We start from the raw sequence: 16,099 nt of genomic DNA on the forward strand, positions 1-16,099 counted from the left end.
TGCAAAATCAGTGCCAGCCAGGTCAGCACTAACCCACATGCTTGGTCTTGGCAGCAGACCTGAGTGCGCTGGGAGACGGGTTTCTAATATGGGGCTAATTTCCTCCTTTCCTTAGTTGCAAGATTCCTAGCAGGCAACCTGATACCATAATCTTTTATTACCAGAAAAATGCACAGACGAGATCCTTCCCCACTGCATGCAAGCATAAATGTAAGACTGTGATCCTAGTGTCAAAGATGAGTTGAGGAGGGATGGGAGTAAAGATCTTCAGAAAGAAAAGGAGTACTTGTGGCACCTTAGAGACTAACCAATTTATTTGAGCATAAGCTTTCGTGAGCTGCAGCTCACTTCATCGGATGCATACTGTGGAAAATACAGAAGATGTTCTTATACATACAAACCATGAAAAAATGGGTGTTTACCACTACAAAAGGTTTTCTCTCCCCCCACCCCACTCTCCTGCTGGTAATAGCTTATCTAAAGTGATCACTCTCCTTACAATGTGTATGATAATCAAGTTGGGCCATTTCTAGCACAAATCCAGGTTTTCTCCCCACCCCCCCCCCCCCCCCCACAAACCCACTCTCCTGTATGATAATCAGACTAACACAGCTGTTACTCTGAAAGATCTTCAGAGTGTTTTACTGAAAGCACCTTGAGTATTTGTTGTGCTTTGCTGGAATACTCTCTAGAGCTCACATGGAAAAATATACATGCAATTTTATTACTGGAGGAGTTAATTGGTTTTTTTTATTATTATTATCCTTGCCTAAAAAGCATGGAGAGAGGATAACACATTATGTAATTTGTTTAAAGTAATTCAGGCTCCAGTTCAAGATTGTTCTCCTTGGATTTAAAATCCGCAACAGATTTGCACCAGTCTGTCTCAGAAACCATGTCTATTTCTCTACCTCATCTTGTCTAGCTGGCCTCCTCTCTGCTCTTCCCCAGTCTCACCATCCTTGATGTGAGAGCCTTCTCCTCTGCACCTCCTGCCATATGGAATAGCCTCCATGTATGTGTACATATTAATTGTCCCTCTTCACAGAGAGACAAGTTTACATTATTGAGTTGCTGGAGGCAGTGTTCTCTCATTGGGAGACCTCCAGCTGTGGCATTCCTTGCCAGATGAGATCAGGCTGAATCTAAGCCTGACTCTGTTTAGGTCCAAATGTAAGGCACAACTTACCAAGAAAGCATTTGCTTATGCGCCAACATAAAAAAAAAAAAAAAGCACACATCCCTGCTTCAGAAAGAAAGACTAGTTATCCTGTTTCAGATTTGCAGTGTGTTTTGGGACCAATCAGAACATGGCTATAAACATGGCAGAGAAGCGACCCGGAAGGAAGCAAGGAATAGAAACATGATGTGGCCAATGGACAAGTGGCCCAGTAAGGTTGTGGCTGGATGGGATGCACAACTGAGAATTGATCAAGGAGAATATGGCAGGATCCAGCTATCAAATCAGTTCTCCTTTGTTTTCAAGATTTCTTTGGCTTAGGTGGGTCTTGTCTGTGTCTAGGGGGAATCTGATCTACAGTCTCTGTAAGAGGGCACTCTGGGAGCTTCATAGCATATCAAAGAACCTAGTGTCAGATGTTACCAGGAAGATGAGTCACTTGGGCTCAGGCAAAACAAATCTGCAGTGAAGTCTCCTCAGAGGGCTGAGTTCAGTTGCTTCTGGACCTGGCATACATACAATTGTACTGCAACTGCAGTCCCCATTCAGCACTGTAAATGTCCTAGGAATAGCAGAATCCTATACCTGATATTTATCCTCCCGCAACTTGTGTGCCTGACATACAGGCAGATTTGGTCCCATGGGAACAATACAATTCTCTATAGTTCACTTACTACACATCAGAGGCTGTATATTCTTGGGTCCAATGTTTACTGGCGTCTAGGGTTGGATTTATGAAACTCAGCATAACATTCCCTCATTAAGTGTTCACACATCCCACTGCAGCCAAGGTCACAGGATTAGAAATGTCTCATCCTTCACCCCTCCATATGGAGGTGCACAAACCCTAAAATGTTCACCTTTTGGTAGTCAGGCTTTGGAGGGTGAGACCCCACATTATTTTCATTCTTTGGCTGTTAAGATAACATGGTGCTAGATCCTTCACCTGTCCTGGGTAGGGAGGACATATTCACACTTTTTGTCCCCAGTCAGAGTCCCAGACCACGAGACCAGTCACCTTTTCAGCATCAGGACAACACAGGACTCAACCCACCCAGCCAAACACCACTCATCCATCTGTAGTCAGGGTCATAAGGGTAACACCCATGTCTGGGATGAACAGAGTGCTACATGCACCCACTATACACATACCTTTCACTCTCCAGTCTGGTGTAACCACTAGGGATTCAAAAGGCCCAGCCCCCCACCTCCCGCAAGGCCTCAATAATCTAACACACAGATGGTCCGAGGATGCCCAGCCCCCTTCACACCTGCATGGCCAGTAGACAACAGGCACGTGGCTGTCCCCAAAAACCTTCACACTGAGATCAGATGGGGCGAGCCTCCACCCGAACAGCCCCTTACCCACTGGCCGTCAGGAACTCAGAGAGCATGAGACCCTCCCTTCAGCCGTGTGTCCCCATCATCCCACAGGGACTGGAGAAAGTGAGGTGCCACCCTCAGAGTCAGATGCCCAACGGGCCCGAGCTGAGCTGACCCTAGTCAGCGTGCGCGCAGGTGGGGGAAGGGGTCAGCCTATGGCGCGCTGGCTGGGAAGGAGCAGAAGGTATTGGAGGGCCAGCCCAGACTCCTTCTTCACCTTGTGTAGTGAAAGAGGAGAAGGGGGCAGGAGCTTTTTCAGGATTGCCCCCCACCCCCACCCCCCGGCTCGCAGGGCAGGGCTCAGGCAGCACAAACTCCCCCAGATGCCACCTGTGGCCTTAGACAACCGAGTGGGGAGGGCACGTGCCAGAGGCCACCAGCTCCACTCCCCGCCCCGAAAGGTCAGAAAGGGTCAGAGGTCACCAGCCCCCCGAAAGGTCAGAAAGGGTCAGAGGTCACCAGCCCCCTTTACCTAGGATACCCCCGGGGGGGGTCGGAGGGGCCAAAGCCTCCCCCCAGGGATGGTCGGGGCCCCAGCGCCCCCTGCGCCCCCGCCGCGGGGCCAGGGGCGGGGCTCCCCTGGGGAAGGGGTGTGGCCTCCCCTCCTCCCGCCCCTCGCTCCAGGCAGGCGGGCGGGCGCCGAGCGGACGCAGCCACTCAGCCCCCCTTCCCCCCCCGCGGCGGCGCGACGTCCCTCTCCCGGCGGCGGCACGTACGGCGGCGGCGCGCTCTGGGGCTCCCCCTCCCACTGCGGCCGGACCCCCCCCCGCACTCCGCGTCCGGGCCTGGCCCCTCCCGGCTCCCGTAGCGCGGCGCCCTCCGTCCCTTACCGTCTCCGAACGGCCGAGTCAGGGGCTGGGGGGGAGGGGAGGAATGAGCATGCGCAGCAGGCGCGCTCGCGACAGCCCTCAGTCGCCAGTACTTCCGGCCGCCGCCTGCCTTAAAGGGGCCGCGGACCATTTACTCCTGTGTACTGCCTAAGCCGGCTGCGCTGCGCTCTGGGGGCTGGGGTGCCCCCCCCCGCCTCCCCAGGGTGCCGCCCTCTCCAGACCGGGCCCTGTGCACAGTGCGGGGAGCAGCCCGGCCGGTCCCCAGGGCGATCAGCTGGGACCCCTGCCTGGGGGGGCCACCCTCACCCCACACCTTGCCCCAGGGTGATCACGTGGGACCCCTGCCTGGGGGGAGCACCCTCACCCCACACCTTGCTCCTAGGGTGATCACGTGGGAACCCTGCCTGGGTGGGCAACTCTCACCCCACACCTTGCCCCTAGGGTGATCACGTGCGACCCATGCCTTGGGGATCCATCCCATCCCCTCAGGGGGGCATCCCCATCTTCCTGGGGCCACCCGCACCTGAGACCTTTTTTGCCCCAGGGGGATGGCCCAGGACCCCTGCCCTTGGGAGGCAACAAGGAGGCTGTGAGCAAAGGTGCTACCCCCCCGTTCTCCTCCACGGAGCATCTCCCCTTCCCTGTGCCCGTCAGGTGACTCTGCACACCTGGATAGCTGGTTCCAGGACTCTCCGGGAGAAGGTGAGGAGGAGGCAGGTGTTAGCATGACACTGGTCTGGTGCCCATGTGCTCAGCCAGCCTGCAGGGGGTTCAGATACCAAGGCAGATGTTGTCCATGGGGGTGTCCTCATTGCCAACCTATTCCTCTAAGGCTTTTGGCTTGAGACTTGGGCTTCCTGGGGATTCCTCAGGGCTGACACCAAAAAGCTCAGTGTTCCCATCATTGCAACCACCTGAGAGTGGCACTGAATGGAAGATGAGGGCAGAGGTTCCATAGGCCTCGGAGAAGCAGCCCTGGGCTGGATTCGCCTCGAGCTGGGAATGAATTGTTTTCCTGGTTTAAAAATAATTAATATGCATAATCTGTTCTTTATTCACATCCGCACCCCCGAAAAAACAAACTGGGGTGGGAGACTGCTCAGCTGAGAGGCAGTTATCCAACGTGGGCAGCTCTGCCGCTCACTCTGCCACGTCTGCTGTCTGGCCTGTCTCCCCCTCCCCCAGATAAGACTATAAGAAGGGATCCTGGCTATTCTGCCTAAAAACAGGGGCTTTAGATGAGGACAAGAGGCTCAGATGAATGTGGAGGAAGATGGGAAGGGGTCATGACCTTAAGAGCACCCTTAAGAGCCCTCTTCTGGGAGGCCACACGGACTGCAGTTTCATGCAGTCCAGGCATACTTCCTTTCAGCCTTTATATAGTTGCGGTCAGGGCCACCCCTACATGGTTTGCTGCCTTGAGCAGCTGAGCAAAAAAAAAAAAATTGCCAGAGTGACGGGTCAAATAAACCAACCGGCTGGTCAGCTGCACCATGTGGCCCCCTCCCTAGTTGTTGATTTGGCATCCTAACCCTCCCATGAAGGCCAGCCCTGGGTGCAGCCCATGAAAGTTAAAGGTGCCAGCATGCAATGCTCCATCTAGGTAGCCTTGGGTTGGCTCCATGTTCCAGCCCAAAATACTTCATCTTGATCCAGGTGCCATCCACACAGATCAAAATAAACCTGAAGTCCCTGTGAGCCTCACCCCTGCTCCTTGGATCAAGGAGGAGAATTGCACACTAGGACTTTGGGATTTGTGGTCTGTGCCTCGGCCACTGAAGTTATGTCTACACTAGGAAATTGCCCCTTTGCTGTTGAGTCTCAATCATACGTTCAGTAAGAGTGCTGAAAATGGTTCTGCCCAGTGAATATTAGCAGTTCACTGGTTTCTGTTTAAGGAGACCCACTGCTGAGCACAGTTTCCAGCCCTGGCTCGAGTTCCTAACATATACAGGACTTCTGCATGAGCTGGAGGGTTGCATGCTAGGACCCGTAGCCTTTGTGGGGTGTACTTAAGCCTCTCAAATCAAGATGGGGAACATTGCATGCTGGGCCCTGCAGGCTCTGTGGGCTGCTCCATTTGATGCAAACGGGGTACAGATATTGGCCTAATGGCTGGTTGCCACCGCAGACTTCCAGTTAGGTAACGTTTGGGCCAGATACCATCTCCTTATATGTTAAGGCATTAATGACCCCTCCCAGAAGAATATGCCTGTTTCATGTTTGGCAGACAGCTGAGCACAGGCTTGACTAGAAACAGGAGTCTAATAACACTTCACATTTCTATGATACCTTTTCTCCCAAAGCACCTCATAAGCCATGTACAGCACAACTGAAATGCAGCTACCTTTGGGGTGGAGAGCAGTAGCCACCTGCCCCACAGCACCTTGCATGACAGTGAGAGAGCCTCTTGCTCTTCTGAGGAGCGCCATCATCAATTCTTTATTGCCTGCACAGAGAGCAGGAAAGACGTTGGGTTGGGAGGTCTCATCTGAAAGAGCCACCTGCAGCAAATGGCACAGAGCCTGGTGTGGGCAAGGATAAAGGGCTGAGTCAACCTGCCCAGCGTTGCCCAGGAGTGTGAGGGTTTCAAAACAGGAGTCTTCCAATTCCAGAGGGAGAGATGTAGATCAGGGGCCTGCACACCCCCTCCTCCCAAATATTCTGAGATTTTGGGCAAGACTGGGTTCAGTAAGGAATGACAAGGAAACATGAGGTTGGAGGGGCTGTTTTTAAAAATGTCCAATGTATGGAAAAGAGGCTCAGAAGTAGGCAAGGCCTGACGTGGATTTCATAGCACACAGCGGACCTGGTTCTCCTTTCAGGCCAGTGTAAATCAGAAGTGTTTTAGAGCCAGGTTTTCAAAACAGCTCCTTTAGGCACCAAAATAAGTGGCCATGTTTCCAAAGGAGCACTCTGCAGGTGGGTGGTTGAGCACTTTTGAAAATCTGGCCCAGAACTGAAGACAATAGCTGTGCTAGCTTCCGCTCATTGCACCAATATCCTTCAGTCCTGCCCTTGGGAGACTGGGTTTCCCAGCCAGCATAAAATGGACCAAATGGCTCTGTGCTGGCCCTCTTGCAGCCCCTAGTGTGGGTGTTGGCGTGTCAGGGGAGGGGGGGTGACTGGAGTGCCTTGGGCTCTAACTAGGCTCAGCTGACTGTGGCATAGAGCAATGGTTCTCAAAGCCAGTCCGCCCTTGTTCAGAGAAAGCCCCTGGCAGGCCAGACCGGTTTGTTTTCCTGCTGCTTCCACAGGTTCGGCTGATCGCGGCTCCCACTGGCTGCGATTTGCCGCTCCAGGACAATGGGGGCTGCGGAAAGGGCGGCCAGTACGTCCCTTGGCCTGCGCCGCTTCCTGCAGCCCCCATTGGCCTGGACCGGCAAACCGCGGCCAGTGGGAGCCACGATCAGCCGAACCTGCGGACGCGGCAGGTAAACAAACCGATCTGGCCCACCACGGGCTTTCCCTGAACAAGCGGCGGACCGGCTTTGAGAACCATTGGCATAGAGGACTCTGGGTTCCTGAGACTGCTCTAATTTACCCCTTGAACCAGGCAGGGTCTGGCCTGGCCCAGAACACTAGCAGGTGCAAAGTTAATTTAAAGAGGATCTAGTCAGCCAGAATGAGAATCAAGCCCTCTTGTCTTTTAATCCCCCTACAGCCCCTCTCACTCAGCAGAGAAGAGAAAACACAATAATACCAACACCCTCCACACTTTCAGCATTTATACACCTGGCATTCCTTCCCCCCCCCCAGGCTTGGACAAAGAAAACCCATGAACTTAGTTTCACTTTGCTCACATTTGTTTTCAAGTTCAGGCAGTGGGTCCGTGCTGCCACCTCTGGGTTGCAAACACTGCAGGGGAAGGTTTATTTGTTTTAAACCCGTTGTTTCAACTGGATCGTACATGCATTTACAAATATCATGGGAAACCTTTGCTAAGTGGGTTTATGGTTTGACAAACTCTAAGACTTGATTGCAACATTCTCTTGGATTTTGCATTGTGTCGCCTCCTTTCGGTGTAGGCATCACACATGGTAAAGGCCAATGCCACACTCTTGGGCCAAGACAGGCTCTGGAAGCCAGTAAATTTGTACCAACTTACCTGTGTCAGTGTGTAACTTATCATGACCACACGATGGCGCCAAGGGGCATCCGTGCCAATGCATGTCATGCTGATGCCAAGCATCTGCGGAAAGACAGAAAGAAGCCTCAGCGAATAGCTAATTAACAAGAGCTGCTGTTTCAGTAGGCATCAGGCACTAGACGTTAAATCAGAAAGCGTTTCCCTGGAACCTGACTACCCCACTCCTGATTATTATTATTATTTTAAAGTGCTGGATATATAGCAGAGGTGGAAAAACTACGGCCCCTGGGCCACATCCAGCCCGTGGGACTGTCATGCCCGGCCCCTCAGCTCCTGGCCTGGGAGGCTAGTCCCCGGCCCCTCCCCTGCTGTTCCCCCTCCCCTGCAGCCTCAGCTCGCCACGCCACCAGCGCTTTGGGCGGTGGGGCTGCGAGCTCCTGCCGGGCAGCGCGGCAACGTGGCTGGCTCCGGCTGGGTGGCGCAGCTGCCAGTCCTGCTGCTCTGAGCGGCATGGTAAGGGGGCGGGGAGTGGGGGGGTTGGATAAGGGGCAGGGGGTCCCGGGAGCAGTCAGGAGACAGGGAGCAGGGGGCGGTTGGATGGGGCTGAGGTTGCGGGGGGCAGTCAGGGGATGGGGAACAGGGGGGGTTGGATAGGTGTGGGAGTCCTGGGGGGGGGCAGGGGTGTGGATAGGGGTTGGGGCAGTCAGGGGACGGGGGCTAGGAGGGGGGTGGGGTCCCGGGGGGGTGGTTAGAGGCGGGAGGTCCCGGGAGGGGGCAGTTAGGGGACAAGGAGCAGGGAGGGGTTGGATGGGTCGGGGGTTCTGAGGGGGGCAGTCCGGGGGAGGGATTTGGGAAGGTGCGGATAGGGGGCGGGGCCAGGCTGTTTGGGGAGGTACAGCCTTCCCTACCCGGCCCTCTATACAATTTCAGAACCCTGATGTGGCCCTCAGGCCAAAAAGTTTGCCCACCCCAATATATAGGCATTTATTCTAATTTATATTTTACTGTCTGCTCCTTTGTGCTATCATGGCTGCATGAGTGGATCAGCAAACTGAGGCAGAGGCAGGTTAAAATGAGACACAGAAGAAGAAATTCACCCCAGTACAGAGGACTGGTGCCTCACTTTGCCCTACACTGAGGCTGTACTAGGGAAGGGCTGTAGGTAGATCAGTTGTGCAGGGACAGAGACAAAGGAGATGGCTGGTCAAGGGAGGGGCCACCCAATCCATGTTTACGTAGATTGAGAGACACCCCCCCGGCTCCTGGCACAGAAGTGGAGCCGCGGGACGGGGACAGAGCTGTGTTGCGGGTGATGAGTTTCAGTTTATTGTTACAGTACACACACACTCTTCAGCTGCAGAAATGACTTGGGTTTATGAGGGTGATGTGCGTTTTACCCATAATGCATCAGGGCAAATCTAGAAACAGAACGCAAGAGTCCCTGAAGCAGCAAATAACTGGAATCTGCTGGTTGGTTACTGGGATAAGCACTGACTGAAGGGGACGCAAGTCAGTAGTGAACTCATTCGTTTGTCCAAGTAATCTGCAAGAAATAATCACTGCTGGAGGACTGACCTAGGGCCATATTATACCACTGACCCCTCCAGGTGGAGTTCCCACTGACACAAAGCTGGGTTCTATTACCCTAGCTGTGCCACAGACTCAGGCAAGTCACTTGGCCATTGATTTTGGGTGCCCAATCTGAGACTCTTTAGGCCTGGTTTTCATAGACGTTGAGCACCCACTGTTCCTAGTTACCTTAAAATAAGTGTGGGTGCTCAGCACCTCTGAAAACCAGGTTCAAGGGGTCTCAAACTCAGCTCCCCAAACCAGAACTATCCAGACTTACTGGAAACTTTTTCTCATAGTGCCTTGTTCACGGCCACATAGCAAATGGTAGAGCCAGGATCCAAATTCAGAGCTGCCTGACTCCCAGTCCTGACATAGTCTCATCAGTATGCATCCGATGAAGTGAGCTGTAGCTCACGAAAGCTTATGCTCAAATAAATTGGTTAGTCTCTAAGGTGCCACAAGTACTCCTTTTCTTTTTGCGAATACAGACTAACACGGCTGTTACTCTGAAACCTCTCATCTGATGGTGGTGAGAACCCTCTTTCCATTCCACTAATATCCACTAGGAGGACGTTAAACAGAAATGACTACGGTTAGACATTTTAAAATCAGCAGGTAAATGGTAATTGTAACCAGGAAATCATCTGCGAGTGGGTGCATTTCTAGTGGTGGCCCACAAGGATCGGTTCTTGGCCCCTATCCGATGTAACATTTTATCAATGACCTGGAAGAAAACAACCATCACTGATAAAGTTTGCAGATGACACGCAAACTGGACGAGTGGTAAATAATGAAGAGGACAGGCCACTGATTCAGGGTGATCTGGATCCTTTGGTGAACTTGTCTCAGGCAAACAATATGTGCTTTAATATGGCTAAATGTAAATGTATAGGTCTAGGAACAAAGAATGCAGGTTATACGAACAGGGTGAGGAATTCTCTCCTGGGAGCAGTGACTCTGAAAAAGATTTGGGGGTCATGGTGGATAATAAGCTGAACAAGAGCTCATAGAGTGACACTGTGGCCAAAACAGGGGTCCATAAACAGGGGAATCTCAAGTAGGAGTAGAGAGGTTATTTTACCTCCATATTTGGCACTGGTGTGACTGTAGCAAGAATAGTGTCCAGTTCTGATGCCCACAATTCAAGAAGGACATTGATAAATTGGAGAGGGTTCAGAGAAGTAGAGCCCTGCAAATCTGCGGGTATCCACTTTATATCAGTGGACCATTTCTGCGGATAGCAGTGCAGATGAGGATACAAATTTTGTATCCGCGCAGGGCTCTGATGGTAAGAGCCGGGCAGGCAGCTGTGAGGAACCGTGGCGCGGACCCTCCACCTGCCCTGGGCGGGGGACCTGGGGGTCAGGGACACGGGTCAGGGGCTGCTTGGACCCCTTGCCCAGGGCAGGAGGAGGGTCCACCGCAGCTCCCCACAGCTGCCCACCTGGCTCTCACCATGGCCGGGATGCAGTTCCAAGCTGCCCCTCCCAGGCTGGACCCAGGTTGGGAGAGCCGTGCTGTGGGGAGCCTGTATCCCTCCACTCGCCCTGGCTGGGGAGGGCTGGGGGGCAGGGACACTGGTTGGGGAGTCTGGGGGTTAGAAACATAGGCCAGGGGCTGCTCAGGCCCCCTGTCCAGGGCAGGTGAAGGGTCTGCCATGGCTCCCCACCTGGCTCTTACTGTGGCCGGGCTGTGGCTCCGAGCCGCTCCCCGCCCGCCAGACAGAGCCGGGTTGGGGAATGCCATGCTGGCAGCTGTGGGGAGTCTGGGTCCCTCTGGGTGAGGGGCCCGAGCAGTCCCTGGGCAGCTCCACACGTCAACCCCTCTCCACCCCAGCCAGGCTACCATGGAGCCCAGCCGGGGAGCCATGGGGAGCCGTGGCGGACCCTCCACCTGCCTGCGGTGCAGGGGTGGGGATGCTGAGAGCTGCCCCCGGCTGTGTCCCTGCCCCCCAGGCTCCCCGCTTGGCCGAGGGCAGTTGGAGGGTCTGTGAATCTGCACAGGCTTTCCAAAGCTGCCCACGCACTCTCCCTGACGAGGCTCCGACAGCCTCAGCCTGGCCACGGTAAGTAAAGCCCTGCAAATCCGCAGCTATCTGCAGATATCCACATCCACAGATATCCACAGACAATTTTTGCAGATCGTTAAGCCTGATACCCATTTTTGTATCTGCGCAGGGCTCGACAGAGAAGAGCCACAAGAATGATTAAAGAATGGGAAAACCTGCCTTCTAGCGATAGACTCAAAGAACTCAGTCTATTTAACTTAACAAAGAGACGGTTAAGGGATGGCTTGATCACAGTCTATAAGCATCTACATAGGGAACAAATAGCTTATAATGGGGTCTTCAGTCTAGCGGACAAAGGTATAACACATCCAATGGCTGAAAGTTGAAGTTAGACAAATTCAGACTGGATGAAACTCATCCATTTCTAACGGTGAGAGTACTAATAATTAGAACAATTTTCCAAGGGTCAAGGTGGGTTCTCCATTGCTGACCATTTTAAAATCAAGATGGGATATTTTTCTAAAAGCTCTGCTAGAGGAATTACTTTGGGGAGGTTCCCTAGCCTGCATTATACAGGAGGTCAGACTAGAGGATCACACTGGTCCCTTCTGGGCTTGGAATCTGCTCCTTCCTCCAGGCCATGGTGACTCTAGGGGTTCTCAGGACAAATTTTTTGGCGGTCTCAGAGTGCAGCCACCAACAATTGCTGGTGGCTGCTCTCACATGTTCCCCTAAAATACTTACTTACCTTTAGGAAAAACAAATAAATAGGCACATAGACATGTTCAAATCATTGTAATTTATTTATTGCTAGCTAGTAAGTAAGTCTGTGTGAAAAGTGATATTAACAAACATACAAGTATCACTTTTCACTGCAGATTTACTCAGCCCTGGCAAGCCTGGGGGCAAATTAAGCCCTGGATAGGGGGCCAGGGGAGGCCAGGGGTGGTCAGAGCCCAAAGCCCCACACCCCACCCCACCCCAGGGCTGAAGCCCAAAGCCTGAGCCCCACCACCCCTGGGAAGGTGGGGAACTCACCAGCTGCCTACTCCTTCAGCATTGTGCCCCAGGTGTCTCCAGAGGGGAATAGGGCCCAACCCCTGCTGGGGGTTGCATCCAGGAGCAATAGGAAGGGAGAGAGGCTGGGGCCTTTACTTTGCCCCTGACCCCAATCACTGTCCAGGCAGCTGTAGCCAAGAAAAGCCCTTGATGGCTGCATGAGGCCACAGTGGCCGCATTTGAGAACACATAATGCCCACGTGTAAATATTGTAATAGATGCGCCCCCGTCCCACCCTGGATTTCTGTTCCCTTCATGTTTGGGGACTTCTAGATGGAAGGGGGTGTCCCACTCTTACAGAGATGGTGGTTTCAGTTGTGAAGTTTGGGTCCGGATCCTGCTCTGGATTCTGATCCTCTCCCAAAGCTGGGGGGAGAGATCGGCTTGGGGAAGGGGCTCCTCTCATTTCAAACTCCGGCCCTGCTGGGCTGCTCTGGTGCGGGGGTTCTCAACCTTTCCCGGCTACCATCCCCCTTTCCGGACTCGGAAGCCTGAGTCCACCCCAAACCTGTCCTGCAGCCGCCGGGGTGAGAAACACCGACCTCGGAGAGAAGAGACATCTGGGTGTCCCTGGCTGAGACCCACCGCTATAGGGTGCGGGTGGCTGAGGGTTCTGCTTCGCATTGTAACTCAGCCTTACAGATCCCTCGCCCACCGCTCCGGATTCGCTCCCACCTCCCATTCCCCGCGTCCCGCCGCGGGCAGAGCCGAGCTCCCGCACCTGCCCCTGCCCCTGCCCGCGCCTTCGCCCCGCTTCCATAATAGGGCCGCCGGCCGGGCCCAGCTTTGGGACCCGCTCTCTGCCCGCCCGCTGAGTGGCAGCTGGGAGAGGCCAGTGGCCCGGGCCGGGCCGGCGTCTGCAGCCAATAGCCGGGGAGGGGCGGGGAGACTCCCGCGCCGGGATGCAGCGGCCGGGGGGCTGCCGCGCTGCGGGGCCGGAGTCGCTGCGGGCCGGGCTGCTGCGGCTGCCGCTGCGATGCGCTCCCGGCTGCGGGCGCCTCTGCTGCTCCAGCTGTTCCAGCTGCTGCGGCCGCTGCACGTCTCGCCGGCCAGCGCCCAGAGCGGTAAGGCCCCGCCAGGCGCGGGGGAACTTCCCGGCTGCCGCGGGAAAGTTTGCGGGGTGGGGCGAGGGGCCGGAGGAAGCGACCCCAGCCCGGGGCAGCTGGGTCCGGGCTCTGCACAGCCAGGTCGGTGGGGAGGGGCGCGGATCGTAGGGGGAGAGCCCAGCTCCCCGGATCGGACCCGTCGCTGCGGGAAAGGCACTGGGGCTGCTGCACTGAATATCCCTCCAGCTGCTTCCACCGAGCTGCCTCTGCACACCGGGCTCCGGGTGGCATAACGGAAGGATAATGTGCATGCTATTGCCTCTTTTAAAGCGCCTGTAGGAATCCAGTGTGTGGCCAGTCTACACCGGTCCACACTGTACTGTCCAAGGCAGGTAGGCTGACTGGCGGCTGCCGACAGCTGATCGTCCCCGTGGGTGCTGAGCACCCCCTGTTTTCCCCCCATAGGTGCTCCAGCCTCGGAGCACCCACGGTGTTGGCGTCTCTGACACAGGGTGTGCTTTTTCCAGGAGAATCGCCACAGTCTTTGGCGTGGCAGGTCTCCTTGTAACTGCACTGTTTGGAAATAGAATGGCTAACAACAACCGGAAGCCTGTGAAATTCAGTGGATCGTAATTGGGGTATATGCAGTAGGAGATCAGAATACCCATCTCTGGCTTTTGCATGATTGTCCCTCCAAAACTCTCCCGCTGGCTTCAACGCAGGGTGACCAGACAGCAAATGTGAAAAATCGGGTCAAGGGGTGGGAGGTAATAGCAGCCTATATAAGAAAAAGACCCAAAAATCGGGACTGTCCCTATAAAATCAGGACATCTGGTCACCCCACTTCAACGGGAGTTTTGGCAGCTCAGGCTGAAGTCCGTAGTGTGTGTCTTGCTGCCCATTTTCATGCACATGTAGGACTTGACTGACTGGGTGCATATTAATGCTTCTTCCTCAGTCTACATTGATTGGTTTTTAAGATGTGGATATCTCCAGAGGTTCCTCAGTATGTTGTCTGAATGAAAAGCTATAGACGGGCACATAAGAATGAAACATGACCAATATGTATAGCCCATAGTGATTGAATTGTACAGCAGAAGCTGGCCAGATTCAGGCTTGGTCTACACTTGAAACATACCAGCCTAGCTCTATCAGTCAGGGGTGTGAAAAAACCACCCCGCCAGCCACCATAGCTATGCTGACAAAGTGCCCAGTGCAGACACAGGTATGCCGATTTGGCATAGCGATTGTTGTTCAGGGTGGCAGTGTTCCTATATCAAAAGAAAAATTCCTTCTGTCAGTGCATGCTTTGTCTACACTGGGGCCTATCCCGGCACAGCTCTGCAGTGTAGACATAGCTTAAGTGTTGTACGGCCCCTTCGGGTGGGATCAACCTTCAAAGCCCAGGTACCAGGCCTCACCCTCTTCTCATTCAGCCACCTCCTAAAAACTCACTTCTTCTGAGACTGCCCAAAAGACATCAGCACACACAAGGGGAGAAAACCTCAAAGTGAACACCCTCCCTGGATCTCCCAGCATGTCCTGTCTCCTCGGGGGTTGTCTCTTGGATAGCACATTCCTTGGGGCAGGGACCATCTCCGCTTTGTGCCTTGTACGGCCGGACCACATTGTCAAAGCTTCATTCAACACAAGAAGTGCCTGTAAAGTGTTTTGAGAGCTGCAAGTAGGAGGAGTAGAGCGTAAATGCCATCTGTAAGTCCGCCAGGTGACCCTTCCCTGAAAGGTGAACAAGTGTAACCCACTGGTGAGTGGGTTGTAGAGCCCCTCTGTGCCGACCCACTGAGGAGACGAGTCTGTTACGGCCTCTTTAGCTCAGTGTGTGTGTTCACTGCTCTCCGGTTCAATCCCCAGTGTGTTGGCCAACGTGGCGGCTGTTGCATAAGCCCCTTTCTGTTTCCCTTAGCACCCACGGACTGATCTTGTGAGCAGCTGTTCCTTGCTTGTGGGCCTGATCCTGTGATGTGTGAGTGCTTCCCAACTCACACGAAGTCTTTGGGGGGTGCTGAGCATCTTTCAGGATCAATCCTCATGTGAATAAGGACCACTGTCATGGGTAAGGGTTTTCAGGATCTGGCCTGGCACTGATAGGCATGGGTACCCATCTGCTCCAGTCAGTGGCTAAGAGCCTGATCCAAAGCTCATAGAAGTAAGTGGAAGGCTTTCCATTGGCATGGATCAGGCCCTACATTCCCTTTGACTTCAATGGAAACAGGAAGGGGTCCCATGGTTACATAGAAAGGAGCTGCATAAAAGCTGTGTGGCTTCTTTTTTTCTGCGGGAAGGGAACTGATTTAGCTTAGCTGAATAATAAGAAAATTCATGAGACTTAGCATTTATATACTCAGATAATTGAACCACAACTGTAAATTATACCTGTCCAAATCTAAAGTCAGGAGCTGTCATGATGTTACTATAAGAAGCCAGTGGGGAAACTGGGAAACAAGCTGGATGGAATGGTGGGAAAACACAAGTGTGAAGGAAATGTGTAAGGGAGAAATGAATGAATAAGCTAGAAATGTGTTTTTTTTCTGCCCCCTCCAACGGACAGATGCAATGATCTCTTTCCCCCATCCCAATCTCTTACCCTTCCAAGTCCCTACCGTAAAACCTCGTCAATAACAAGCAGTGACATCCCCTCCCCACATATCCTACACACACTGTGGCTGCTCAGTGATGTTATCTGCTCTTTTAGACTGGGCATCCCACGTTACAGTGATCATGTTGCACATTAATACCTTGTAGTAAAATGGTATCATCTCTGACCCCAAGCAAGATGTGGATCTTGCAGACTTTGCTATGGAGCCATGACTGTGGATCGGTAGTCTCATGAGGCCCGATTCTGAATTCAGCCCTAAGAGGATATATACAGCTTATGGTTAACAGCTGGACAAATCTTAGAGGTTTCTGTTC

At 53.6% G+C, this 16,099-nt stretch overlaps 1 protein-coding gene across 3 annotated transcripts in view; it reads left to right on the forward strand.

Annotated features, from left to right (window-relative positions):
- Window positions 1-13,052: 13,052 nt before the first annotated feature.
- Window positions 13,053-16,099, forward strand: part of LOC141974449 (discoidin, CUB and LCCL domain-containing protein 1-like) — a 62,697-nt gene continuing 59,650 nt past the window's right edge. For 2 of the 3 annotated variants that reach the window (XM_074934177.1, XM_074934179.1), the window contains exon 1: window positions 13,053-13,186. In XM_074934177.1, the coding sequence (XP_074790278.1) occupies window positions 13,099-13,186 (88 nt within the window). In that variant the 5' untranslated portion in view covers window positions 13,053-13,098. Of the gene's footprint in view, window positions 13,187-15,223; window positions 15,243-16,099 lie in introns of those variants that run through there. The other variant, XM_074934178.1, reaches the window with a different exon arrangement.

This window comes from Natator depressus, chromosome 19 (genome assembly GCF_965152275.1).
Source record: "Natator depressus isolate rNatDep1 chromosome 19, rNatDep2.hap1, whole genome shotgun sequence".
In the NCBI taxonomy this organism is placed as follows: domain Eukaryota; kingdom Metazoa; phylum Chordata; order Testudines; family Cheloniidae; genus Natator; species Natator depressus.